The sequence below is a fragment of the Miniopterus schreibersii genome (assembly GCF_964146895.1).
Source record: "Miniopterus schreibersii genome assembly, chromosome: 14".
NCBI lineage: Eukaryota > Metazoa > Chordata > Mammalia > Chiroptera > Miniopteridae > Miniopterus > Miniopterus schreibersii.
This window is the reverse complement of record NC_138114.1, coordinates 5,949,686-5,974,414: the sequence shown is the minus strand read 5'-3', so window position 1 is coordinate 5,974,414 and position 24,729 is coordinate 5,949,686. Positions and strand designations below refer to the sequence as shown.

Here is a 24,729-nt window from a genome sequence, read left to right as displayed (position 1 = left end):
GATTTGAGAGTCCCTGGGCTGTCTCAGAGAGTTTTGTCGTCATTTGAGCCTTGGCTAATCAGAAACGTCCAGGCTGGTCTCTGGATAAAGAAATCCTCAACCAAATTTTTTCAAAAGTGGTGTTCAACTGAAAACACAACTTGAATGAACTCCTAGCAAAAGTCCAAACACGGTCAGTTTGATTTTGAATGGCTGTGCTCTATAAACACAAGAGAATTAATCAATAACAGCCTGATTGAACCAAAATAGACCAAATACACTTGATCCTAAAAAAGAACCTCAGAATTTCCTGTGAGAGACCTCTGGTGATAGTTGGTACAAAATGACTCTTCAACTTTCTACCTAAATCTTACCCATCCTTCAGGACCCAGGTCTTCACCCACTTCCTCAGGTAGCCCTTCTTCACCACGTCCCTCAGGTGTGGGCCCTGCAGTCTCCCCACAGCACACATTAGTCCTGTGATGCCAGTGTGCTCCCAACTCTGTCAAAGGGGCCTGTTATGCTCTGGTTGCACTTGCTGGGCAGGAAGGGGCAGTGCCTGGTGTCCTACATCAGAATGAGCATCTAGCGAGTGTCGAGTGAGTAAGCTGACGGGGCTGCAGTCTATCACCCAAATGATCTCAGGAGACACCCCGCTGTCCTGGGGTGTTCTCCGCACCAGGAGAGGCATGAGCAGCCACCACACTGCTATCCATCCCAGAGTATAGCCTTGGGGAACCATGGTCCAGGACGCCTACACCTTAGGTTCTTCTGTTTTATCTCTTGGTTCAGTTTCAGGCCCAAACCCAAGCCCACAGTAAGAGCAAGGTGGGAGGGGCAGGTGTGGGGGTACTGAGAAGGAAGAGTAGGGCTCAGGCAGGATCCATGGGGAGGTGGGAACTCACTTGGATAAGCAGTGCCGGGTGCAGTAGACATCACCCACGGGAGAGAGTGTAAAGTTCTCGCAGATGTAGAAGTGCTGGCGGCCGAAGAGCAGGAGCCCTTCGGAGACCAGGTGGCCCTTCACAATCACCAGGGAGTACTTCTGTGTCACCTGGAGGGAGAGAGCACCCGAGTCAGGCCATGGACAAGTGAAGCATGTCTACCATTTTTATGAAGGGCCTGAGGGCATTAGGGGGTCACCCGCTGGGCACTTACAGGGAGAGTAGCACTTGTAAGAATAAAGCCACTGCCCCCAAGCTGCATGCTCATCACAGGTTAAGTGGCACTTCTGCACCCAGCACCGGTTTAGTTCATCTCCCGAGGCCCCTCACCCAAACCGTGGTGTGCAGATGAATGAGTGCTCAGTGCTGTACTGAGCACGCTGACAGCCTCTCTCCCTGGAAGCCCATCCACAACCGCGGTCAACGTTCTGTAGTCAACAGTGAGGAACACTTTTGAGGTACAGGCTGCTCTCAGTTACAGGGGGACAAGACAAGCAAAACCCTACTCTCCGGGACTTCAAGTCCAGAGGGGAAGACGGCTGCTAGACAGACATGACAACCAGTAAACGATGACAACTGTGATACATGCTGAGAGGAAAGAAAATAGGGTGGTGACAGGCAGGGAGAAACATGGGCACTATTTTAGAAAAGTCCTGAGAATGGAAGGACAGAAATGGGGCAGCATGGACAAGCTGGGAGAAAACGTTTCAGGGCAAGGGGATCCCATTTGGAGCCTAGCCGCGGGGAGAGCAAAAAGAGGTCAGTGTGGCTGACAGAATTGGAAAGGGGGCATGCTCAGATCGGGGGGGCCTAGGTGCCTTGGTAGGACCATTGGGTTTTATTCTGGTTACAACAGAAAGCCAAGGAAGGGTCACTTCTGAAAGACGACATTGGCTACTGGGTGGAGAAGAGATTGGGAAGAGCCAAGAGTGGAAGGAGGGCGGTCAGTCATGGGGCCACGCCGTGGTCCTGCGGAGGGATGATGGCTTTGGATGGCGTGGCAGAGGGAAGTGGGAGGAAGGGGAGATGTGGTTGACTCCAAACAAGAGGAGGCAGAATCGACAGGAACTGCTGTAGACAAGCTGGGGCAGGGTGAAGCGCTGAGGATGACGTCTCCTGTGGCCGGGAGTCCCCAGCTCCCCTGGAAGCCCTGCCAGCGGCGCCACCATTACCATGCTACTGTGCTGAAGGGGACCAGATGTGCCACCCCGAACATGCTACCCTGGCATAGGGGTTATTTTCAGTTAAAGATACTTGAAAAACAGCAGGTACAAGTAGGGCCCCCTGGCCCCCTTTCTTCCTGAAAGCAGGCCGCGAGCCTCCCGTGTGAGAGACGCCCTCCCTAGTCCAGAGGAAGGACGTGCCGATCACCAGAGACAGCCGGGGTGACGGCTGCGAGGCCTCCCTGGCGGCCTGTCCTCCCTCCAGCCTCCTGCAGACGGCAGTTCCTTCCCGACGGCCGCTCGGTGTTCACAGCAGAGCAGCACTGACGCCTGACTGCATTTGAGGGCTTCTTTCCTCTGCGGGCGCCCACGTGCGTGTAAAAATAAAGTGTGCGTCCTGTCCCCCGCCGCTCTGCGTTCCCTCGCTCCGTCCGGGCCAGCGGACGCTCCGCTAAGCGGTGGAGGGGACGCGCGGCCTCTGCCCAGCGCGTTTACCCAGCGTCTCTTCCACACAAACGACACCCCCACACTGACTGTCGGCACCTGGCGTTCTCCTTCAACAGCCGTCCCGGAGCCCCTTCCAGGTCACTTCTTGGGAAGTTGTCCCACCTCAGTAATAGGTGCAGGCCACCCCTCACGCAGTGTACTATGAGTTACTGGAGCAACCCCTCTTAATCGGGGCTGTTCTCCAATGTGCTGACATTGCAAATGATGCCGCAGTGACCTTCCTGTGCAGTGTCACTTTGAACACAAGTGGATCTGTAGGTTAAATTCCAGGAAGCAGAGTTTCAGGTCCAGGGTGCGGCATTTTAAACTCTGGTAGCTGTTGCGAGACTGCCTTCCCGCAGTGGCACGGTTGCTCTCCCATCGGCACTGTTAGGGCATTTTCTCAGTTCACGTGGTGAGATGTGGGACGGGCACCAGCCTTGGCCTGGGTACCCCCAAAGCCTCTCCCTCGCCGGGTGCCCCACCTTCACCCAACCCCTGTGGTTCCACAGCAGGGACAGAGCATGTCCCCAAGATCTCCTGGCGCCTTCCTTCGGGGAAACTAAGTGACGATGAGAATAAATGAAACCGCAAGAAAAATGTCTGGTGAGAGCTGGGTTAATAGCTTAGAAATTGATCCTGCTGGAAAAGAATGGCATTTTAGAGCCTGGAGAAGGAACCAGTGAACTATCACCTGCTCCCCCATTTAAACCTGCCCTGGGAGGCTCCACCTCCAGTGTACTGCTGATTAAGAAATCTCTCACGCCGCAGGTCTATCGATCATTTTAGGAAGAGTGGAGCTTCAGCTTCATAAGTAGAGCTTCTTTGAGATGTGCGAGATGAGACATTGTCCTGACCAGGTAAATAACTGCGCTATGCCCACACCTGGCCCTGCATATAAGGAGCAGTTTGTCTGGAAATCCCAAATGCCACAGCTGAAGGTACAGCAGCAACAGTGCAGCGGGATGCTCTGTGGAAGGCCCTGGCAGCAGGTCTTTGGAGTCGGGCCTTGGGTGCACATCTGCCTCGGGGGCCCATCTGCCTCGGGTGCACACCTGCAAAGGGCAGGTCCAAGGCAGATGCCCAGAAGTTCTTCCTGGAGCTAGTCACCTGCAATCAGCACAACACCCTGATTTCACAGCTGGACACTGAGTGCACCACTGTCCCATGAGGGCCTGGAACAGAGCTAAGGTGTCCATTCTCATACATATGTGCAAAATCTACTGCAGAGAGCAACTGAGGCTGCTCACGTGCATCCCACGTGCCTTCTGGGCATCTTCTACCTGTCTGGACCTGCTATCCGCAGGTTCTGTTACCCTGGCAGATGGAAGGAGTGTGCCTGGTTCTCAGAAAAGCACAGCTTGCTGAGGAAGAGTTAGGTCCCAAAAAGGAGAGAAGAGATATAAATTACTTTTATGTTGGCCGCCTGTGAAGTCCGGCATCTACTCTTCCTACCCTGATCATGTGGAGATGAAGCATTCAGTCACACTAGTAATCAAAGGAAATATATTAAAACAATAAGGAGGTGCTATTTTTATACACCAATTTGGCAAATCTGAGGAGAAATATAACATGTGGATCTCTTTGCATCAGTTCATCTCTTAGGCAGAGACAAAGAGCAGGGAAGCCCTGCCTGCCGGCACACACCACTCCCACTCCCACGCCTGCACTCGGGCGCCCGCCCAGCCTCAGCCACGTGGAGACCGAGTGGGAAAGGATGGGCACTGCACGGTACACAGGGGGCGTGTTACAAGTTCTGGAGGCTGCTCAAAGCGCAGCGTCCAGCATAAGCTGCCTGGACAAGGACCTGTTCTTGTGATTGAAATGAAGCAAGTTTCCAGCTGGGGCAGCTCTGAATGCTGTAAAACCTGGACCTGTGGGTCTCAGGGGTCTGGTCAAAGTTGGTGTATATAAGAATCACCTGATTGTTGTTGAAGTTCAGATTCCCAGGTACATCCCCAGAAGTTCGTGTCCTCTTGGGGACAGGTGCAGAGTGGGCCTGGAGTTTGCACTTTAACAAGCAGCCCAGGTGGTTCAGATGTAGGTTATGTGAGGACTACACTTTGAAACACTGACCCGTGAACACTAGTGAGGCTGTGAAAGCCAAGGTCTCATCTCAGGAAGCATGTCCCTCATACCTTATCAGTCTGCTCCTGAACTCATTGAGCTGAATGTGCAGTGTGTGCCCCACACACTGTTAGGTGCACAGGGGGCCGAAGCCTTCGTGGTGCCCTGGGTCCAAGAGGAGAGAGGGAGGAGTGCAGACGGTCCTGGCACAGCATGGCAGGGCAGGCTGCAGGCTCTCCGTGGGTACAGAGCAGGGTGCTTGGCCCAGATAGGGTGAGAGAAGGGGCTGAGGTAACATCAGAGAAGTGGTTTCCACAGAGGTGACCCCAAGGCTGGGGTAAGGAGTTAAGAAGATAAAAACAGGAGAAAGCATTCTAAGGCATAAAGTCTAAAGCCAGCTGAACGTGTTTGGAGATTACAAGTAGTTTCGTATAATTAGAGTACAAACTCGGGGAGGGGGCACACCCACACCCGAGCACATGTGTACATAAGGATGCGGGAAGCAGGTCCAGGGAGGGGCTAGGCCAGCTCAGGAGTCGCCTTGTGCACAAAACATGCCAAAGAGCTTCTCAGGGGTGTTAAGTGGGACAACACATGCAGCTCCACATTCTAGAAAGTGGGCCGGCCGTGGCACTTCACCCAGATGGGAAGTTAAACGTGGAAAGGCTAACACACTTTACCTTCCACAAACATCCTCCATGAAAAATGCCTGGGAGGAGATCTCTGCTGTCCAGAGCAGACATCTCCCTTTGAGCCAATACCTTTCTACCAAGATCAAACTAATATTTTACACTGAGTTTGTATACAAATAAGTAATGTTTAGTTTTAACATAATTAAAGGGAACAGCAGTAGTGAAAACCACTCTAACTTGAGCTCTGACTCTGGCCAGCCTGGGTCACTGCCACGAGAAGCTGCATGGGGCACGGGGCCACCCCGCAGTACAGTGGCCAAGGCGGGTCACAGTTGACATGCACCGAGGGAACCACCCTTCATGTCACATGGAGCTGTTTGCAGAGAAATGTGTTTGTGTTCTGGGAATCATTAATCAATGACGCAAACGTAGCACAAAATAATTCCTGTCCCAGGTATCGCTGGAGGCGACCAGAGCTCCAATGTTCACACAAAGAAACGAGTTAAGCTGCTGTCACCCTGGAGCCCTCAGCTGGCTGCTTCCCCGAGGCCTGTGCTGGGGAGGGGCCCTCCGGAGGCCTGGAAGGAGGCTGTTCTCAGCAAAGGCCATGCAAGTGAGGGTTTCTGAGATGGCTGGAGAGGAGGAGCCAGGAACTCCCCGTGGGCCACCTCCCACCTTAGTGACGGCCCGCAATGTGAAGGCAGGTGCTCCCGGGTTTTCTGAGCATAGCACACCTGCCACACACCCTCTCCTATGACAACAGGCTTTATGACAACATCTGAATTAGGGGAATTCCCAGCTTGCATCCAATACCTGCTAGAAAATGTCTCCACACAAGAGAAAGTATCAGCCAGGAAATGCAGGAAACACCTCCCTACACACACACACACACACACACACACACACACACACACACACACGAGGGAGGGAGGGGCCTCGGTTTCACCACCTTCAGTCCAGGCCCACACCCTCTTTTCCACAAAATGTTGCATTTTGTAGGGGCCCCAGGCCAGCAGGTCAGGTCTCCCATGGGCTCCACTCTGACCCACTGTTGCACTATCACCATCTCAGAAGGGAAACAGGCCCATGCAGCCCCTCCAGCCTCCCATTCCGCGCAAGCTCGCACCACAGCACCTCCCTAACCCCACCTCCCGGCAGCATCCCAGGGCGGGTTTGAATGAGGGCCCCTCACTGTGAGCACTGGCTGACGGGCATTGTCCTACTTCCTCAGGGCCGTGGCCTGGGGACCCGGGTTCACACCCTGCCCCTCCTCCCTTCTTGGAGCAGGAGAGCAAGTCCTAAGGGACCATTAAGAGAAGAGCAACCACCACAGTGACAACAGCGGCCATAGCCACTGAACTCTGCCCCACGCGGGCACAGAGTTCTGCAGAGGAACACACAGCACCTCTCTGATCTTTGACACAAACATATGGGCCAAGGATGATATCCCCAAAGTGCTGGGCCTATAAGTGGTGCAGGTGGGGTGGGGGTCTGTATAGCGGTCTGCCTATGGCATCGCCCACCCTGTCCCCAGAGAGCCTGCCCCCAGGCCCTGGCCTCTCCCCCCACAGCTGCTTCTTGGGGGAGCAGATGTGTCTGGTGGTTTGGTTCCTCTGGTTCGGGAGGAATTCAGGCTGAATCAAGAAACAATCTCTCCCACAACTTACCAGGAAGCCAGAGGTAACAAGCACAGCCCAATGGCAGGAATGAAACTAATTCATGAAAAGAGCAGTGCAGACAATGGCAAAGGTCACCTTGCCCTTGCAGCTGCCCGGTCTCCTGCTTAGGCTCTGGCCCTCCTCTGAGCCCCACCCCAAGCTGGCCCCTTCCCTCCACAGGCACGGGGGCGCCAGTGCTAAGTGGAAACTAGAGGGCTCCTGACGCCCCTTCTCTGCCCTGCTGGTTCTGCTCGCCTGCCTGCACCCGGCGCCCCCGCTAGCACAGCGAGCCCGCTTCTGACAGCTCCCTGCGTGTAGCACGGAGACCGAAGACTGAAGTTTAAGTACAAGACAAGGAGGCTGGAGAACGGCATCTCCCTGCTCCTGCCCTGCCTCTCAGGAGCTGGGAGAGTCAGTCATCTCTCAGGAGCTGGGAAAGTTGGTCACCTCCTCTCAGGAGCTGGGAAAGTCGGTCACCTGTGGGCTTCGGGCTCTTGCTCTCCCAACAAGACCTCTGAGGGCAATGTCAGTGGGTGAGACAATCAGCAAAACAAGACTCTCTGAGACCAGCGCAAGTACCAGGGCACCCACCTGCTACACAGACTGGGGCTGGGACTAGCTCTTGGCTGTGACCATGGACACCAGACCTTGCGCACAGCCAAGCCTGGTCAGGGCTGGAGCCAGCAGGCAGGCCTTGGGAAGCGCACAGAGCGGGGCTGTTGCAGCAGCTCTCCTGGGAAGAGCAAGGAAAAAGGACTGGACATGGAGAGGCCTGGGATGGACCCTGAGGGATACCTAGTGTGGCCGGCAGTATCCCAGAGATGTCCCGCCAGAGCCACTCTCGGTCAGCCCAGCAAACTCTCACCGAGGCCCTGCTTAAAGGGACCTACACCGTCCTGAGGACTGGCGGTGTAGCGTGTGCTTCCCCGAGGCCTGAGAGGCGAGGGCTGTGGGGACAGCCTGCACATGTGGGTCAGGGTATCCAAGCACACCCACCAGGGCCCCTCAAGCTGTGGGGTGTACCCCTCAGGGCAGTAAGGCTGCAGGCGGGGGTCAAGATGCTGAACTATGAGGCCAAGAGTTCTATGTTGAAAACTGCTCTCCAGGTATTGTAAGGGCTAGAGCACATTTCACTTAAAGGTTTCTTAGCTTGATTTATGCCTTCACAACATCTGATACAGGCGTGTGGTTCCATTTGCAGCCCGCCGTGGGCACACACATTCAGGAGCAGGCACCTCGATTCTTCATAGTAAGGGAGCGACCACCTTCCATGTGAGTGAGGAAAGCCTCGCTCCCTCATGTCCGATCGTCCTGAGAGCAAAGTCCTGATGGGCCGTCTTACCTTCTCATGATCAAGAAGCTCTTGTAAAATAACTTGTCTCTCCCGACACAGTTCCAAGAAATCTTCGGAGTGCTGGCTTTCGTGTAAGGCAGGAAAGAAGGTCAACTGGGTACAGTCTGCTACTGCCCCGTCTCTCTTGCTCTCAGCTTCCCTCAGGGTCAGCTCATCTGCAAAGGCACAAAGGGACACAGTTTTGGCACCAGCCACCTGATGCCACAGGGGTGGAGTGCAGTTGGGGCCTGAATCACTGGGAGGAGCTGCAAAGTCCAGGGAAGACGAGACTGGCATGTGTGTCAGCATGTCCCCCTGCTGCGGCTGAGAGTGGACACCACCCCTCCAGGTGTGCCCAGCCCCGGCTGCTCTGCCAGGGTTTGCTGTGTCTGAATTTCACTTTGCTCACTCTTTGAAAGTGTTTTTGTATGTTTTTTAAGTTACGGAAGCACTATGTTCTTATTGTAAGAAAAACTTGGAAAAACCATGAAGTGAGAAATAAAACAAATATATACCCAGAGACAGTGTTGACAATAGCAGATCCCATTTAGAAAGCGCTTTCTCTGTGTGGGGGCTTGAATGGCCTCTTTCACCTAGTCCTACCGAGGTGGTGGATTTTCTCAGCCTGTCTGCAGACGGGGAAACTGAAACAGGCGAGTACTGCTCCAGGGTGGTGTGGCTGCTGTGAACTGAGGCGAGTCTGAACCATGTGAGTCCAGAGTCCAAGCTTTCCAAGTCTAGGCCATTCATCACTGTTCACAGTTTGGTTTATTTACTTCTGATATCTTTTCTGTACACACATGTGTAGGTACACACACGTAACTTTTGACATAGTGGAAATTATACAGCATTTACAGTTTTTCTTTTCTAATATTTTTTACTCAAAATTATACCATGAGCACTTTCCCATTCCACAAAAAGTTACTTGCAAAGAATATACCATTGCTTGGCATTTTTATGACCACTTAACCCAGCTGCTGTTTTTGGAGATGCAGGCAGTTCTGGTCCTGTGCCACCATGAACACACTGGGCTGGCTGCCGTCATCATGTGCATGTCTACATGTATTTCCCAAGGACGTCCTCCTGGGCCGCGCACTGGGCACCAGATAAGCACATACCTACGTGCATTTCCAGATCCTACTCCTCCACCCTGCCTTGGGTGTCCACCTGCCTGCAGTGGTCACACTGCACATGACTGTGAGGTCGAGGGGTTACCAGCCATTTTATTTATGCCAAGATGCTCACCTCTTTGGCCTCAGCCCTACCTGGGACTCTCCCATCTGGGTGAAGGAAGGGCCTGCGGCTCACAGCAGCAGCCACCCAGGCTTCCCCCAGCAGGGAGAGCGCTGCGCACCCAGGAAAGCACAGCGGAGAGCCCTGGGGCCTCTCTGCTCCACTGACGGAGCTCCCTGGGGGCCAGAGGACGCAGCAGCCCCCACCCCCTCTGAAAGAGAGAGCAGGCAGATCCTCATTCTGAACTTTGAATTGTGGGCTTGGGGTGGAGAGAAGAGAAATGGATATTACAATGTTATCCTAAGTCCCATACCACAGCGAGACCCCCAGATAACCCGGGTCAGGGCCCAGGACCACACTTCTGGACAGTTACTGCAGGCTGGCACGTCAGCCAGCCCAACAGAGGCCCAGGGCTAAGGCCCTGAATGAGACAAGGTGATCAACACTCAGAAATTGTCATTTGGTTAAAAATATGACCCTAGCTGCAGCCTCAGATACAGTGAAAGTAACAGACAGGGAGTGTCCAAAGTCAAAGGCAATCTGGTAGAAACACACAAAAGCTGAAATACAGTGTGCACGGCTCATGTGTGTGCGTGTGTGTGTGTATTTCAATGTGTTCATGCTAAAACAACCTCTGAAACTAAAGGCTGTATTTTCAGCAAATCAACTCAATCAAACTCCTCCATGAAAAATTATACAACTAAAGAGTAAGCACAAACATAAAATATGACTCAAAATACTTTTTTATTGGGAAATAGTAAACTAATTTGTGGGTTCACTTGCTGCAGTTTCAGTTACCTGCAGTCAAACACGATCCAAAAATAGTAAATGAAAAATTCCAGAGATGAACAATTCATAAGTTTTAAATTGTGCGCTGCGTTGAGCAGTGTGATGAAAACTCCAGCAATCTCACGCCCTCCCACCCAGGAGGTGGGCTGTCCCTTTGTCCAGCGTCTCCACGCTGTAGATGCTCCCCGTCTGTCGTCCCTTAGTAACCGTCTCAGTTATCAGATCAACTGCGTGGTATCACCCTGCTGCGTTCAAGTCACCCTTATTTTACTTATTAATGGTCCCAATGCACAAGAGCGGTGATGCTGGCAACCTGAATATGCCCAAGAGAAGCTGTGAAGTGCCTCCTTTAATTGGGAAGGGCTGTGTGTGTGTGTGTGTGTGTGCCCGCGCAGGAAAACCACAGTGTGTGGTCCTGCAACGTACCCCTGTGGATAAGCGGGAGCTGCTGTAATAATGAACATTTTATCCGTCATTTTTGCAGTCAGAACATTCAGTGTAAGAAGTATTAAGTATCTAGTTTACCCATTTTTACTCTAAAACACTCACTATTTTCCTCCTCTGTGTTTGGGTCACATACTGAACATATATTTGTACTGTTTGGTGGGCACTTTTAAGGTTTTCCTGATACAGCAAAGTTTCCCCCCAAATTTTTGTTGTTGCAACATTAATATGAAATTCTGCACCTCAGGGAGTCCTGGGGTCTGGAATAGGCTCCCCTTCATTCCAGGAGCACAGTCAGGGGGAGTCAGCACTGCCCACACCAGACCTGCAGCATTTCCTTCCTCCAAAGTACTGATTTCATATCTTTAATATTCTATTAAATAAAACAAGAATTGGTTTACTTTTTTAATAAAAAATAAATTGATAAACTGAATACCTTTGTTTTCAGCATTTGTTTGAGAAATATCACCATTCCCATCGTGGCTTTCCTGAAATAAAATCAGAGAAAAGAGGAACTAAATCCTGGGTAGTGCATATACGCACCCCCACTCCACAGGCCCATGAAAGCCTGCACATGCATGTGACCCCTTCAAATAAATCACAGGCTCAAGACTCAGACACAAGGAGTGAAAACACTAAATCCTAAAGGACCACAATAAAATGCAAGTATTAATGTTCCTGAGTCAAAGGGGAAAAAACCCACAATCTTCCAGTAAGTAGAATTACAGTAATTACTAAAAATGATGCCAAAATGGGACTAGATATCATCGTGGACCTGAGGTGTGGGCCACTCTGGAGAGGGGCTCAGGGCCCAGGGTCTGGTTTCACAGGCGGCCTCTGGTGTGGCCACCAGCTAATGTGCCGGCTGCTTACTTTTCCCGCCTCCATTTCCTAAGAAATGTATTGAAGGAAAAATACTAAAAACCACCAGATGTCTATTGACAATACATTAAAAATTCAAGTGTCTACTGAATAAATGAATAATAATTTTTTCATTGGGTTTTATAAAGGATTTAATGTGGATAAAAGATTCTTATGTTACAGACTAGAAAATAAATTCAGCATTGTCTCGCCTTCCACTGTTTGGAAGGCTGGCTTTTAGAACATCTTAAGTCAGGATTGTTCGATGAAAAAATAAAAAACTATTAGATTTTTCTAGATCCACTACCAATCCAACTGGTTCCCCATCCTTTAAAAGGCAAAAATGTCAGTTTGCTGACACAGAGTTCAAGCTTTAATTACAGCAACCCCCCAAGGTCTGCCTGGATTCCATTGCTTGGGAATTCAGTGCAGCTTTGATGCCATTTGGACTAAGTGGGTCACCAGCTCGAGCCTGCAGAAATAGCTGAGTTCAAGATATTTCCACTGTAAAACTTGTCATGGGATTTGCTTGTACAACAATGCCCATGGCAGTGCTGGTCATGCCTGCTCTGTGACAAACAACTGAGAAAGCTGACAGTGACCATTACGTGGCTCTTTCCAAACACTGGACTTTGTGGATGTCAGCGTGGCCTGGGGCGGTGAGGCGGATACGAACCACTCACCCACTGATTCAGTCATTTAGGCTGTAGTGACCGCATCCCTGCTCTGTTACCTGGGAGGTGCCAGAGAAGTGATTCTCTTTTCTGTTCCGCAGCATCAGGAATAAGTGAGAGCGAGTCTGCCTTTCCCCACACACATTTTCTCTCCTCCCTGCCCACACCGAAGCTCCCTGGAAGCCCCCGGGGAAGAGTGCTGGAGGAGCTAGGGGACACTGCCCGGCCCGCACACGGCCCGCGGGAACGAGCGCCATCCCGCTGCGTGGCCCGCTCACCTCCAGCGTCTCCGCACTCAGGGCCTCCAGCGGGGACAAGCGTCTGATGCGTTTCCTTACGCCGGCGGGTCCTTCTCTCCAGTCCAGTTCCCACCGGGAGTGGGGTGTGGCCTCTGCTGCCTGGCCCCACATGCCCAGCTCTCCAAAGAGCTGCTCCTGGATCCTGGCCCAGGCTCTGGCTGCCTTGACGTTGCCACATCTCCGCCTCTGGGAAACAGAAGTACAACGTGGTCCCTGGACATGTGGCTCATGAGCCCGACCCTGAACCTCGTGGGGTACACAGGCCAAGCCCCTCATAATTGTCTGAGAAAACTGGCCGCTATACGCACCCCAAGGACCCTCAGAGTGTGTAGTATATTCTCTGGAGTCAAGAACTGGCCACAGAGAAATAGGTTTCTCGGTTTTAGACCATTTAATCCAGGAGAGGAAGGGAAAACCATCAGCCTCTGGAATTCAGAGCCTTGTGACTGTTGGTGCTGGTCAGGGAGCAACAGGTCCAGGCCTGATGCTGGCCATCCAGTGGACTGGACAGCTCATACGGAGGGTATTAGACCAGGTTACTTGGCTTAAGTTGACCAGAGCCTACTTCCCCCCCACCCCTGGGCACCAGTCTCACCAGTCCTTGACCCCTCCCCCGCCCCAGTGTACCTATGGCTCCTTGCACCCTCTCCTTGCAGGACATCCTAGTATGGGCCTCATTACCCCGTTTGTGGTTGTTTCCTTACTCTGTTCTCTATCAAGTTTTAAGAACCCTGGAGGAGTGCCATAATAGTCTCAGCCTTTCCTATACCTTGCACAAGCTTTGGAACAGAGAAATTATAAAGTAAATAATATAATTAGTAAGGTTCTAGTACTATATGTTGTGTTCTGTTATTAGCAATCATTTTTAAAAATTTTGTTAACAACAAAACCAACTGAAGATAGCTTCTTCGCCAGCCCATGAGCACCTCAGGGGCATTTCCTCCCAGCCGCTGCCTCGGTGCTGTCCAGTGCTCTTTACCTTCCAGTTAGAAAGCATTATTCCCCGTAAAGATGGGGACCCTGAGGCTCAGACTGCAGGCCTGGGGAGAGGCAGCCAGTGCTCTTGACCAAGATTGCACAGACACGGTGCCTAAGAGGCATCTGAAATCTCTAGACCTGCCCTCATCACTGGCAACCCACTGCTCTTAGGACAAAATGCAAAAACCCTAAAGTGGTGACGACACTGTCTGCTCCGGCCCCACCTCATCTGCACCCTGTCCCTTCCCGGCTCAGGTCACCAGCCACTTCTTTTCCTTCCAGCTAATCGGTGACATTCAGCTTCCTGCTGACTCAGGACCTCCAGGAATGCCCTCCCCCCAGCCGAAAACGCTTCCTCGGGACACCTTAGTCCACACTCCTCCTTCCTCGGAGCCCGACTTAAAGGTCACTGCCTTCCCGGCAGCTTCTGATCTGCCCACGTTAAGTTCTTTCCTGTGTTATAATCTCTCATTGTACCTGCACTTTCCATGTGTGCTCATCACAAATTATAATGATCTATCTATTTCTGCAGTTATTTACGTACATTTCTCCTTTAGAGTGAGGCTACCTGAGAGCGAGGCCCATGTCTGCTGTGTTTCAGCTTCACCCCGAGCTCCCAGTGCAGGGTCTGGGCCAACCCAGGTGCTGCGTGGAGAGACACATGCCTGTCTCCTCAGCAGCTCCCAGTGTGGATCCAAAGCTCCTCACACAGCTCCTGAAGTCTGCCTGACTCCTCGATGACCAATTATCGACTTGGGCAGTCTCAAACTTAAACCAAAGGCCCTTCTGATTTTTTACTGCAGGTTCAAGGTGGATTCCAGTCTCTTGTGTAGAGAAAGGAAGTCTCTTGGTTTTTTACCTGTACGTGATCTTTGTATAAAGATGCATAGAGCTCCTGTCCTCTTCTTCTGTAGTTTTCGATGCATGACACAAAATCCTAGAGAAGAGAGACAACCATCCACAGCTTAGTGACAGCCGATGTCAGATAAGAACTCTGCTCTGGTCAAGTCCATCGCAACCTTGTGAATCAAGCCTTCACCTAAGCTGATAAACCCACACGCATACTTACATGTCTGTGGGTTCCTTCCACCCCCAGCTTGTAGCAGTTAAACCCTTCCCCCAAGATTAATAGAAAAGCTGGACCTGAATGATCTGCTGTAAGACAACAGAGAGCTACCAAGAGAGTCGAGACTTAAGGAGCCAAGGTATTGGAGAAAAAAAACCAACAACACTCCCTGAGATGTTCTCAATGTCCAATATCTGTGCTGTTTTATTTTCCTTTGAGATGTTTTCAAATTTGCAAATAGCACAGGAGGCTGAGAAGCTAAACTGAAAGAAGCAGAGACTCTCAGCAGAGCTTTTGGAAGTCTCAGGTGGCCAAGGAGACAAACCTGGGGTTCAGGCTCACCAAGTCTTCCAGAACATAAGGGACCAAGAACCCAAAAATAGTGCAGTAAAGAGAAATAAGCCTGGCTTTCTGCATTGAGGCCCCCCCCTTAAGCAGTTGACAAGTCATAAGCAGTGTGGGGATGAGAGGATGTTTCATATTGACGAGAGGGCCAGTACACCAAGAAAGTATGTTCTCAACATGAGGCATTTACAAACTCAGCTTCAAAATATGTAATATACAAAGTGACAGAACTAAAAGGAGAAACAAATGTACAATAATTCAGGAAGTTGTTAACTCATTTGTCAGTAACTAAATGGAATAATTAAAAAGATAGAGATATAGAATATTTGAAGAACATAGTAAGCAAACTTGCCTAATCAAGTATAAAAATATGCAGAAAATTTAAAAACTGCAGAATACACAAATGAAGTCACTACTAAACTTTACTGCATGATGAAACATGAGGTAAGTTTAAGATAATTTCAACTGTCTAAAATTCTACAGAATATATTTTCTGAACATGGTGGAATGAAACTGTAAGAAAATAACAAAAAGAAAATCCCCATATATTTAGAAATTAAGCAACGATATTCTAAATAACCCATAGGTCAAAGAAGAAATCAAAATGGAAATTTAAAAATACTATACTATATACTTGAAATTTGCTCAGAAGGTAGATCATAAGTGGTCTCATCACACACACAAAAAGGTAACCATGTGAGGTAATAGACATATTAATCACCTTGATTGTGGCGATTATTTCAGTGTATATATGCGTCAAAACATCAAGTTGTGTACCTTAAATATATAGTTTTACCTCAATAAGAATAAAAAAATAAAAATAAATTTAATTTAAATGAAGTAACTTTAAAATATTTGTGTCAAAGAGCCTCTCATGGAAAAAAGTAAAGTTCTCAAATCAATAATCTAAAATCCCATTCAAGAAATTAGGGAAGCCCTAGCCAGTTTGGTTCAGTGGTTAGAGCATTGGCCCGAGGACTGAAGGGTCCCGGGTTCGATTCCAGCCAAGGGCAAGTACCTTGGTTGCAGGCTCGATCTCGAGCCTCAGTCGGGGCACATGTGGGAGGCAACCAATTGATGTGTCTCTCTCACATCGATGTTTCTCTCTCTCTCTCTCTCTCTGAAATGCAATGGAAAAAATATCCTCGGGTGAGGATTTAAAAAAATAAAAAAATAAATTAGGGGGAAAAAAAGGGAAAAGTAAATCCAAGGCAAGCAGAAGGAAGGAAATTATAAAGAGAAGAAATCAATGAAATTTAAAACAGAAATGAGGGAGTAAATCATTGAAACAACTGGTTCTTTGAAAAGATTGATAAAATTTACAAACCTGTAGAAACACTGACAAAGATAAAAAGAGAAAAGACACAAATTGCCAATTTCAAGAATGAGATAGAGGCTCTCACTACAGACCCTACAGACATCAAAAAGATAACAAGGGAACTGTACAAACAGCCATACACACATAAATGTGACAACACAGATAAAATGCTCAAATCCTTTACAAAACACAAATTACCACAACTCACAGTATAAAATAGATCATTGGAATAGCCCTATCACTGTTAAGGAAATTGTATTAGTAACTTATTTTTAAAATTTTATTTTTAAATTACAGTAGACATAAAATATTATATTAATTTTCAGCATATAACATAGTGATTAGACATTTTTATACCTTATACCTTATACCTTATATCTAGTACCCATCTGACAATTTACATAGTTATTGCAATATTATTGACTGTATTCCCTATGCCATACTTTACATACCTGTGACTGTTTTTATAACTGGCAAATTGTACACCTTAACTGCTTCCCCCATCCCCCATCCCTCATCCCCCCATCCCCCCATCCCCCCATCCCCGCATCCCCCCATCCCCCTATCTGGCAACCACCAGAATGTTCTCTGTATTGGCCTGGTCGGGTGGCTCAGTTGGTTGAAGCGCTGTCCCGTGTACCAAAATGTTGTGGGTTAGATTCCCAGTCAGGACACATACCTGGGTTGTGTACAGGAAGCAACTGATTGATGTTTCTCTCTCTCTTTCTCTCCCTTCCTGTCTCTCTAAAATCAATAAACATATCCTCAGGTGAAGATTAAAAAAAAATGTTCTCTGTATCTATGAGGTTTTTTCTATTTTGTTTGTTCATTTAATTTGTTTTGGTTTTTTAGCTCATTTTTTAGTTTTTATTTTATTTTTTATAGTTTATTTTGTTTTTTAGAATCCACACATAAGTGAAACTATATGGCATTTGTCTTTATTTGCCTGACTTGGCAAGATTTCATTCATCTTTATGACTGAGTAACATTCCATTGTGTAAACGTACCACAGCTTTTTTATCTACTCATCTACTGATGGACACTTGGCTGTTTCCATATCTTGGCTATTACAAATAATGCTGCAATGAACATAGAAGTGTATATGTCTTTTCAAATTAGTGTTTCAGGTTTCTTAGAATAAATACCCAGAAGTGAAATCTCTGGGTCATAAGGCAGTTCCGTTTTTAATTTTTGAGGAACCTCCATACTGCTTTCTACAGTGGCTGTACCCGTCTGCATTCCCACCAACAGTGTAAAAGGTCCCCTTTCTCCAAACCCTCGCCAGCACTTGTTTGTTGATTTATTGATGGGAGCTATTCTCACAGGTGTGAGATGACATCTCAGTGTGGTTTTAATTTTCATTTCCCTGATGATGAACGATGTTGAGCATTTTTCATGTGTCTATTGGCCATCTGTATGTCCCTCTAGAAAAGTAACTATTAAATTCATAATTTAAACACTCCCCCCCCCTATAAATTTCCAGGTCCAGATGGTTTCACTTGAGAATTTTATAAAAACTTTAAGCAAAATTCATGTAAATTTTACAGAATATCTTCCAGAAAATAGAAAAGGTGGGTATACCTTTCCATTTGTTTCATGAAGCTGGCAATACCCTTTTACGCTCATACTAAAATCAGACAAACAGTACAAAAAAGAAACCTATCCATCATGAATAGAGAAGCAAAAATCCTTGACAAAATATTAACTAATAGAACTTATCAACACATAAAAAGAATAATATTTGATGAGTAAGTGGAGTTTATTTTAAGAATGCAAGGCTGGTAAATACTTGAAAAGCAATCAGTGTAAGTCGCCATAATAGTAGGTTAAAGAAGAAGATTACATGATTATATCAACTGATGCAGAAGAGCATTCGACAAGATTCAACTCTCAAATTCATTATAAAAGTCTCAGAAAACAAAAAAAAACACAGGGAACTACGTCAATTTGACAAAAGCACCTGCAAAGACCCTACAGCCTGGGTTATCTCAATGTGAAGCAATGAATGTGTTAAGGCTGAGAGCAAGGTGAGGATGTCTGCTTTCCCTGCTCTCACCCAACAGAGTGCTCAAAGGCTTCAGCTATACACCAAAAGCATGATTCATAAGAGAGAAAAATTAATGAACCGGATCTCATCAACATTAAACGCTGTTGCCCCTCCAAAGCCCAGTGGAGAGAATGTAATGATGAGCTGCCACCCTGGACGACCTTTGCAGCCCCAGGCCCGTCAAAGGACTGCTGTCGAGAACAATGCCTAAGAGCCCTGACACTCAGCAGAGAAACAGTCCATTAGAATACGTGCGGGAGCCACGGACAGACATTGCAGGGAAGAGCACGTGCAGATAGCAACCGCGTATGTGACTCACACCTTCGGCCCCGCCCCGTGATTCCCGGAGGCCCCGCCCCTCCCCACCTGCAGCTCATCCAGGCCATTTCCAGGGGCTTTTCTGTGCAAGTGGCCTCTCCAGCCTCATGCTTAGGACTTTCCTAAAATCTCTCAAACAAGCAGCAGCTGCCCCATATGGCTTCATAAGTGGCCCCAGGCCTGGCACTAGCGGCAGCCTGCATTGGCTCATAGCTTGGCCTCTCCTGGACACCTCCAAGCCCAGCACAAGTAGCAGCCAACTACTGTTTGCTGAGTAGCTCATGCTGGGTGGCCCTGGGCAAGGCACTGGCACAGGCTGACTTTGCACCTCCCAGGAGGCCCCAGAGACGTGCACATGGTGGTCAGACTCGACCACGCTGGATCACAACCCTACCACATCCACGAGTGACACTCAAGGGGCACACTTGGTGAACATCAAAGCTCCACTGAAGTAAATCCTGCTCCATAGGACACCTACCACACAAAGGCACTCTACAAATTCCAGGAGATATAACAGCTCTATCTAATACATAGAAACAAACACCTGGAAGCAGCCAAAATGTGGAGGCAAAGAAACATGTTACAAAGGAAAGAATAGAAGAAATCTCCAGAAAAGGAACTAAATGAAATAGACCCAAGCAAGCTAACAAATACACAGTTCAGAATAATGGTTATAAGATGTTCAAGGATCTTAGTAAGACTATTAAGAAAACTAGTGAAATCATCAATGACATAATAAAGTACCAATCAGAAATGAAGACTACATCAACTGAAATGAAGAATAATTTACAGGGAATCAATAGTAGAGTAGAGGACACTCAGAATCAAATCAGCAACTTGGAACACGAGGAAACAAAAAACATCCAACCAGAAGAACAAAAAAAAGAATTATGAAGATAGTGTGATGAGTCTTTGGGCCAACTTCAAGAGGCCCAACATTTGTATTATTGGGGTGCCAGAAGGGGAAGGAAGAGAGCAAGAAATTAAAAACCTATTTGAAAAAATGACCTAAAACGTCCCCTACTTGGGGAAAGAAACAGACATACAAGTCCAGGAAGCACAGAGGGTCCCAAACAAGAGGAACCCAAAGAGGCCCACAGCAAGACACATCATAATTAAAATGCCAAAGGTTAAAGACAAAGAGAGTGTTAAAAGCAGCAAGAGAAAAGCAGTTAGTTAGCTACAAGGGAGCACCCATACGACTGTCAGCTGATTTCTCAATAGAAACCTTGCAGGCCAGAAGGGAGTGGCAAGAAATATTCAAAGTGATGAAGAGCAAGAACCTACAACAAAGATTGCTTTACCCAGCAAAGCTATCATTTAGAACTGAAGGTCAGATAAAGAGCTTCACAGATAAGAAAAAGCTAAAGGAGTTCATCACCCCAGACCAGCACTACAGGAAAAGTTGAAGAGTCTTCTTTAAGAAGAAGTCAATGAACAAAAGAATCTGATGAACTAAATGGATCCAGAGACATTGACGCAGGCAACAGACAATCATATTTCAGAGGGAGGAGGGAAGGGGGATGGGTAGGGGGAGATTAACCAAAGAAGTTATATGCATATATGTGTAACCCATGGACATAGATATAATGGGGTGAAGGCCTGGGGAAGGGGTGGAAGTGAGGAGGACTGGGCCAATGGGGGAAAAATGGGACACCTGTAATACTTTCAACAATAAAGATTTAAATAAATAAATAAATAAATACATAAATAAATACATAAATATGGCGGCATATAGACTGAGAGGTTAAGTGGTTTACCCAATGTTGGATAGCTAATAAGACATAGAATCTGAACTGACTCCAGGATTGTTGCCTCTAAGTCTTATTGTATTTTGTTGTTTTTCAGCATTGCAGTAGTTAATCTATCAAAATATGTAACAGTTACACTTCAACTATAACCAAACATTCCTTTTTATTAAATATTCTAGTCACCTCTGCCAGAAAACGTTAAAATCTATTACAAACTAATAAAGTTAATAGTAGTTTAAGATATGGAAAATAAAGAATATCTGTATATTTACAGTTAAAAAAAAAAGGTGAATACATGCATACCCAAAGATCCAGCAATTTCATTCCTAGAACAAATATTCATACATGTGTGTTCCAAAGACATGTGAGAAATTGTTCTTATCAGAAGTGTTTGAAACAGTCCCAAGCTAGGAACCATGCAAATAGCTACCAGTAATAGACTGATTAAATTATGATATATTTAGATGTTGACTACTCTATAATAACTCAGGTAACCTATATTGCCAATGCATAGTACAAAATCATGTGTGGGTTAAACAGTTAAAGGTTTCTGGTAACCTTTCAGAAACAACTACTTATTGGGTTTTGGTGATATATCAAAAAATAATACAATTTTTTGAAAAGGCTAGTAAAATGCTCATTTCTTTTCTATCTACATATCTGTAGAAAGCCAGGTTTTCTTCATATATTTCAACCAAATAAAAATATTACAAGTGATTAAATAAAAAAGCAGATAGACATTAAAGAGATTTGTAAAAATATAAAACAATATTATTCTTTTCACAATTTTTGTTTGGAAAAATATTGTTATTCATTAAAAAGGCTATTTATATTTACACACAATAGATTTATTACTGTTGTTTTTAAATGAATTAAATGTATTACTTTTAAAATTCTGTTTTAATTTCTAATATGGTAAAATCAATATATACAATCTACATAAAAACAGCTCTTTTGAGTTCTCAATAATTTTTAAAAGGGTAAAGGGTCCTGAGATCCAAAAAGTTTGAGACCTCTGAAAATATTGCTCTACTACTATAAAATAAATGAACTTTAGGCAATGACATGGGTAAATTTCACAAGCAGAGTTTGGAGTGAAATAAGACAGAAAAGTATATGCTATGTTATTCCATTTATATAGAAGTAAAAATGTGGAAGACTAATGTATGATATTAAATGCCAGGAGCATGGCTACTTTGGGGGAAGGAGGAGCCAATGATTAGGATGAGGGTTGCTTCTGGGGTGACCTTAGTATTGTCACTTTTTATCTGGGTAGTGGTCACATGTCTACTTTGTTAAAATTCTTAAATCTGTATACTTGTTATTTGAACACTTTTCTATGTACGTTATACTTCAAAAAAATAAAAAAGTGTTTATCAGCAAAGTTTCAAAAATATGAAAACAATATAATTTTTAAGACCGCAGTTACTGTTTTGGAGTAGAGGGAATAGAGTGATTTCAGTGTCTCTCTTTTTCTTTTCTTTCCTTTTTCTGTTGTCTGCAAAGTTTTATTTAATTTTGATGGCACATGTTTATACACATTTATAAGTAAAACAATCATGAGCATTGCAAGCGACATAAAATGCTGACAAATTTGACTAATTTTACATCTAAGGCAAAAGCCCAGACATCTTTCTAATACGATGCTTGGGAGACATGCAGTGGGGAGAACTCAGACGCAAAGCAGTTCCCAGGAAAGAGCAAGTGAGCCACCTTGCCAAAGAGGGGAGCCCCTCACGTGGACGACCCGGGGCTGCGCGGAGCCGGGGGGGCTTTCGGCAGGCAGACGGCAGCAAGGCAGAGGGAAAGAGAAGGCTCCCGTGGTTTTCTGCTGTTGCGGAGAGAGCGGGGTAGGTAGAAAGAGCAGACGTTCAGACGCCTTGGTTCTTGGCTCTTATTAGCCACGTTACATGGACAAATAACTTAATGTTTCTGAAATCTGATTTGTCATCTATAACATGAGGTTAACAGTACCTCCTTTGTCTATTCTGAAGAGATATTATGAAAACAGGACGCGACACAGAATGAAAGTACTTTGTAAACTGAAAAGGGTCCCCCAAGGAGACTTTTTGGTGTAAGCCATAGATAAGAACAACCGCAAACAACTGACCTGGATAGTTGCTTCAGAATTAATAGGGGAAGAAAAGCGCTGCATGAATTCAGTTGTAAGTCACCCTGACTTTTCAAATAAACACCGTCTGCAGCAGCTGCGGCTGGGTTGTCGGTGCCCTTCTCAGATGCTGCACTTCCAGCTTCACATTGACTCGCTGTGAGCTCACGCATCGCCCACCTATTAATTTTTAGCACTAGGGTGCAAAGGCGAACCCACGTCTGGTGTTATGAAGCCTGACAGAGAGACAGGTGGTTAAGAGACAGGAGATCAGAAAGAGAGACGTCATGGACCCAGGGCCACGTTAGCCAGTGAACGCGTCAGGAAACCCTGGAAGATGAGACCTGAGGTGTCCCTGGGTCTGTCTGAGGAACTAGTCATCGGTGACTTCTGCAAGAGTTAGTTCACAGGAGCGATTACACACCAGTGACGGCAGCTAAAATTTGGAGGTAAGGAAACGGAGACAGTGCTGGAGACAAGTCGTTCAAGAAACTGGACTCTGAAGAAGAGACGCAGGGCCGTGCGACACAGAGGACGGCCAGACCCCAGGCGGGGCTGGGCGACAGGAGCGCGGCTGTGGGCGTGCAGGGCCCAGGAGCGCAGGAAAGAGGAACGTGGCTGACGGTGCGGCTCCGACTCCGGGGTGACAAACGGGTGGGCTCAGCAGCGGGAGGGGGCTCCTGCTGGGGCCCGAGGGAAGGGCCCGAGGGCAGTGCAGGCCGGTGGTTCTCCCCGAGGCTTCCAGCCCAGGGTGGGGGGCATGGCCTGCTTCCCCTGAGAGCTGAGCAGGGGTCTTGAGGGATGGCAAAGCCTCCGAATGGTGGACTAGGGGGATGGGAGAAGGGGGTGACCGAGGAGAAACGGGCTCCAACAATACAGGGATGGGCAGTGCCGGAAATGAGCTCTGGGACCCTGTCACCACGTGCGTCTCCCCTATGTGCGTTGCCACCCTGCACATCTCAGTGTGCAGCGAACACTCCCTCCCCATTGACCTCTGAGACCTTCAGTGGCCTGGAAACTTGTCACACTCAGGATGTGAGACAGGAGGGGGGCAATCTGGGTCGGTTCAAGGGCAGAGGCTCTGCCTGGGCTGCAGTGCATGTGGCGTATCAATCAGGGACAGATTCAGAGCAGAGCTCTGCATGGCTTATCGGAGCTAAATGGCCTTTGCTTAGCAACTGCCGTGTATTAAAGGGCTTAGAACCTTTGAAGTAGAACAAAGGACCTGCGAAGCCCTTTGGAGATTTGAGAGGAAAAGCAGATCTGGATTAAAGAGCCTGTGCCCTGCTTGCCCAGCCATCCTGAGGGGAGGGTTTGGCTAGAGGGTACAGATCAGATCTTGGAATGGGGGATGGCACATCCCATCTGGAGGGTCACCTTCAAGTGAGTAGATCTCAAGTTGGTGGTGTCCACTGTGCCAGGGACACCCCTAGGGCTGGCCAGCGACTGGCGACCCTCCTGCCCAAGCTGTCCCATAGGAAGTGCCTGCTGTCTACTGATGACAGTCATTACACTAGTTTGCTTAGAGCATCATTAGTCTTGTATTCACAGTTGTGTGGCCTCGCAACAGTGGGAAAGGCCAATATCTGAAGGCAGCCCCTCTGACCCTGCTCAGAACCTTGGTGCTGAGGTTATAGCTATAGGCCCCGCCTGGCCTCTCCAGCCAGCCCCACACGTGCCAGGCCTGGAGCACGCTCAGCAGTGAGAAACGCCACGTCTCCATAGGCACCGTGTCTGCCATGTGCTGACACTTTCCACATCCCATGTTAACCCTCTGACTCACCATTTCACAGCTAGTAATTTATTCCAAGGGCACCTAGGATATATGCACAGAGATTCCCTAGACAACATTTCCCACCATCCTATTTATAGCAGCACAAAATGAAACAGTTTATATACCAACACATGAAGGGCAATTCGCCCTTGTCACAGAGTAATATGCAGTCACCACAAGCCATCACAAAGGGCCACCACTCACCCACACAGCACCGTTATGTCCCTTTGGGCAGACACTGACCTGAGCCTAACTGGATGGCTTGAATCGTGGCTGGATTTCAGCTTCCGTTTGCCACTCTGGCCAGATGTCCTTGCACACGATCCACACAACCACTCACTGCAGCCTTGGTGTCAAAAATATTCAAGGATATGAGACCAAGTTTATGATGTACCAAGATTTTAAAAAGGAGGCTAGAAAACAGTATGCTAACAATAACAATGATTAAATCTCTGGATTT

At 47.6% G+C, this 24,729-nt stretch overlaps 1 protein-coding gene across 1 annotated transcript in view; it reads right to left on the bottom strand.

Annotated features, from left to right (window-relative positions):
• The window catches only part of WDFY4 (WDFY family member 4), a 252,408-nt gene that overhangs the window by 81,746 nt on the left and 145,933 nt on the right, over nucleotides 1-24,729 (bottom strand). Inside the window, exons 40-44 of the mRNA XM_081157692.1 lie at nucleotides 14,400-14,477; nucleotides 12,542-12,748; nucleotides 11,165-11,216; nucleotides 8,272-8,438; nucleotides 885-1,033 (exon numbers count right to left, since the gene is read on the bottom strand). Coding sequence (XP_081013818.1) covers nucleotides 885-1,033; nucleotides 8,272-8,438; nucleotides 11,165-11,216; nucleotides 12,542-12,748; nucleotides 14,400-14,477 — 653 coding nt within the window. The remainder of the gene's footprint in view (nucleotides 1-884; nucleotides 1,034-8,271; nucleotides 8,439-11,164; nucleotides 11,217-12,541; nucleotides 12,749-14,399; nucleotides 14,478-24,729) is intronic.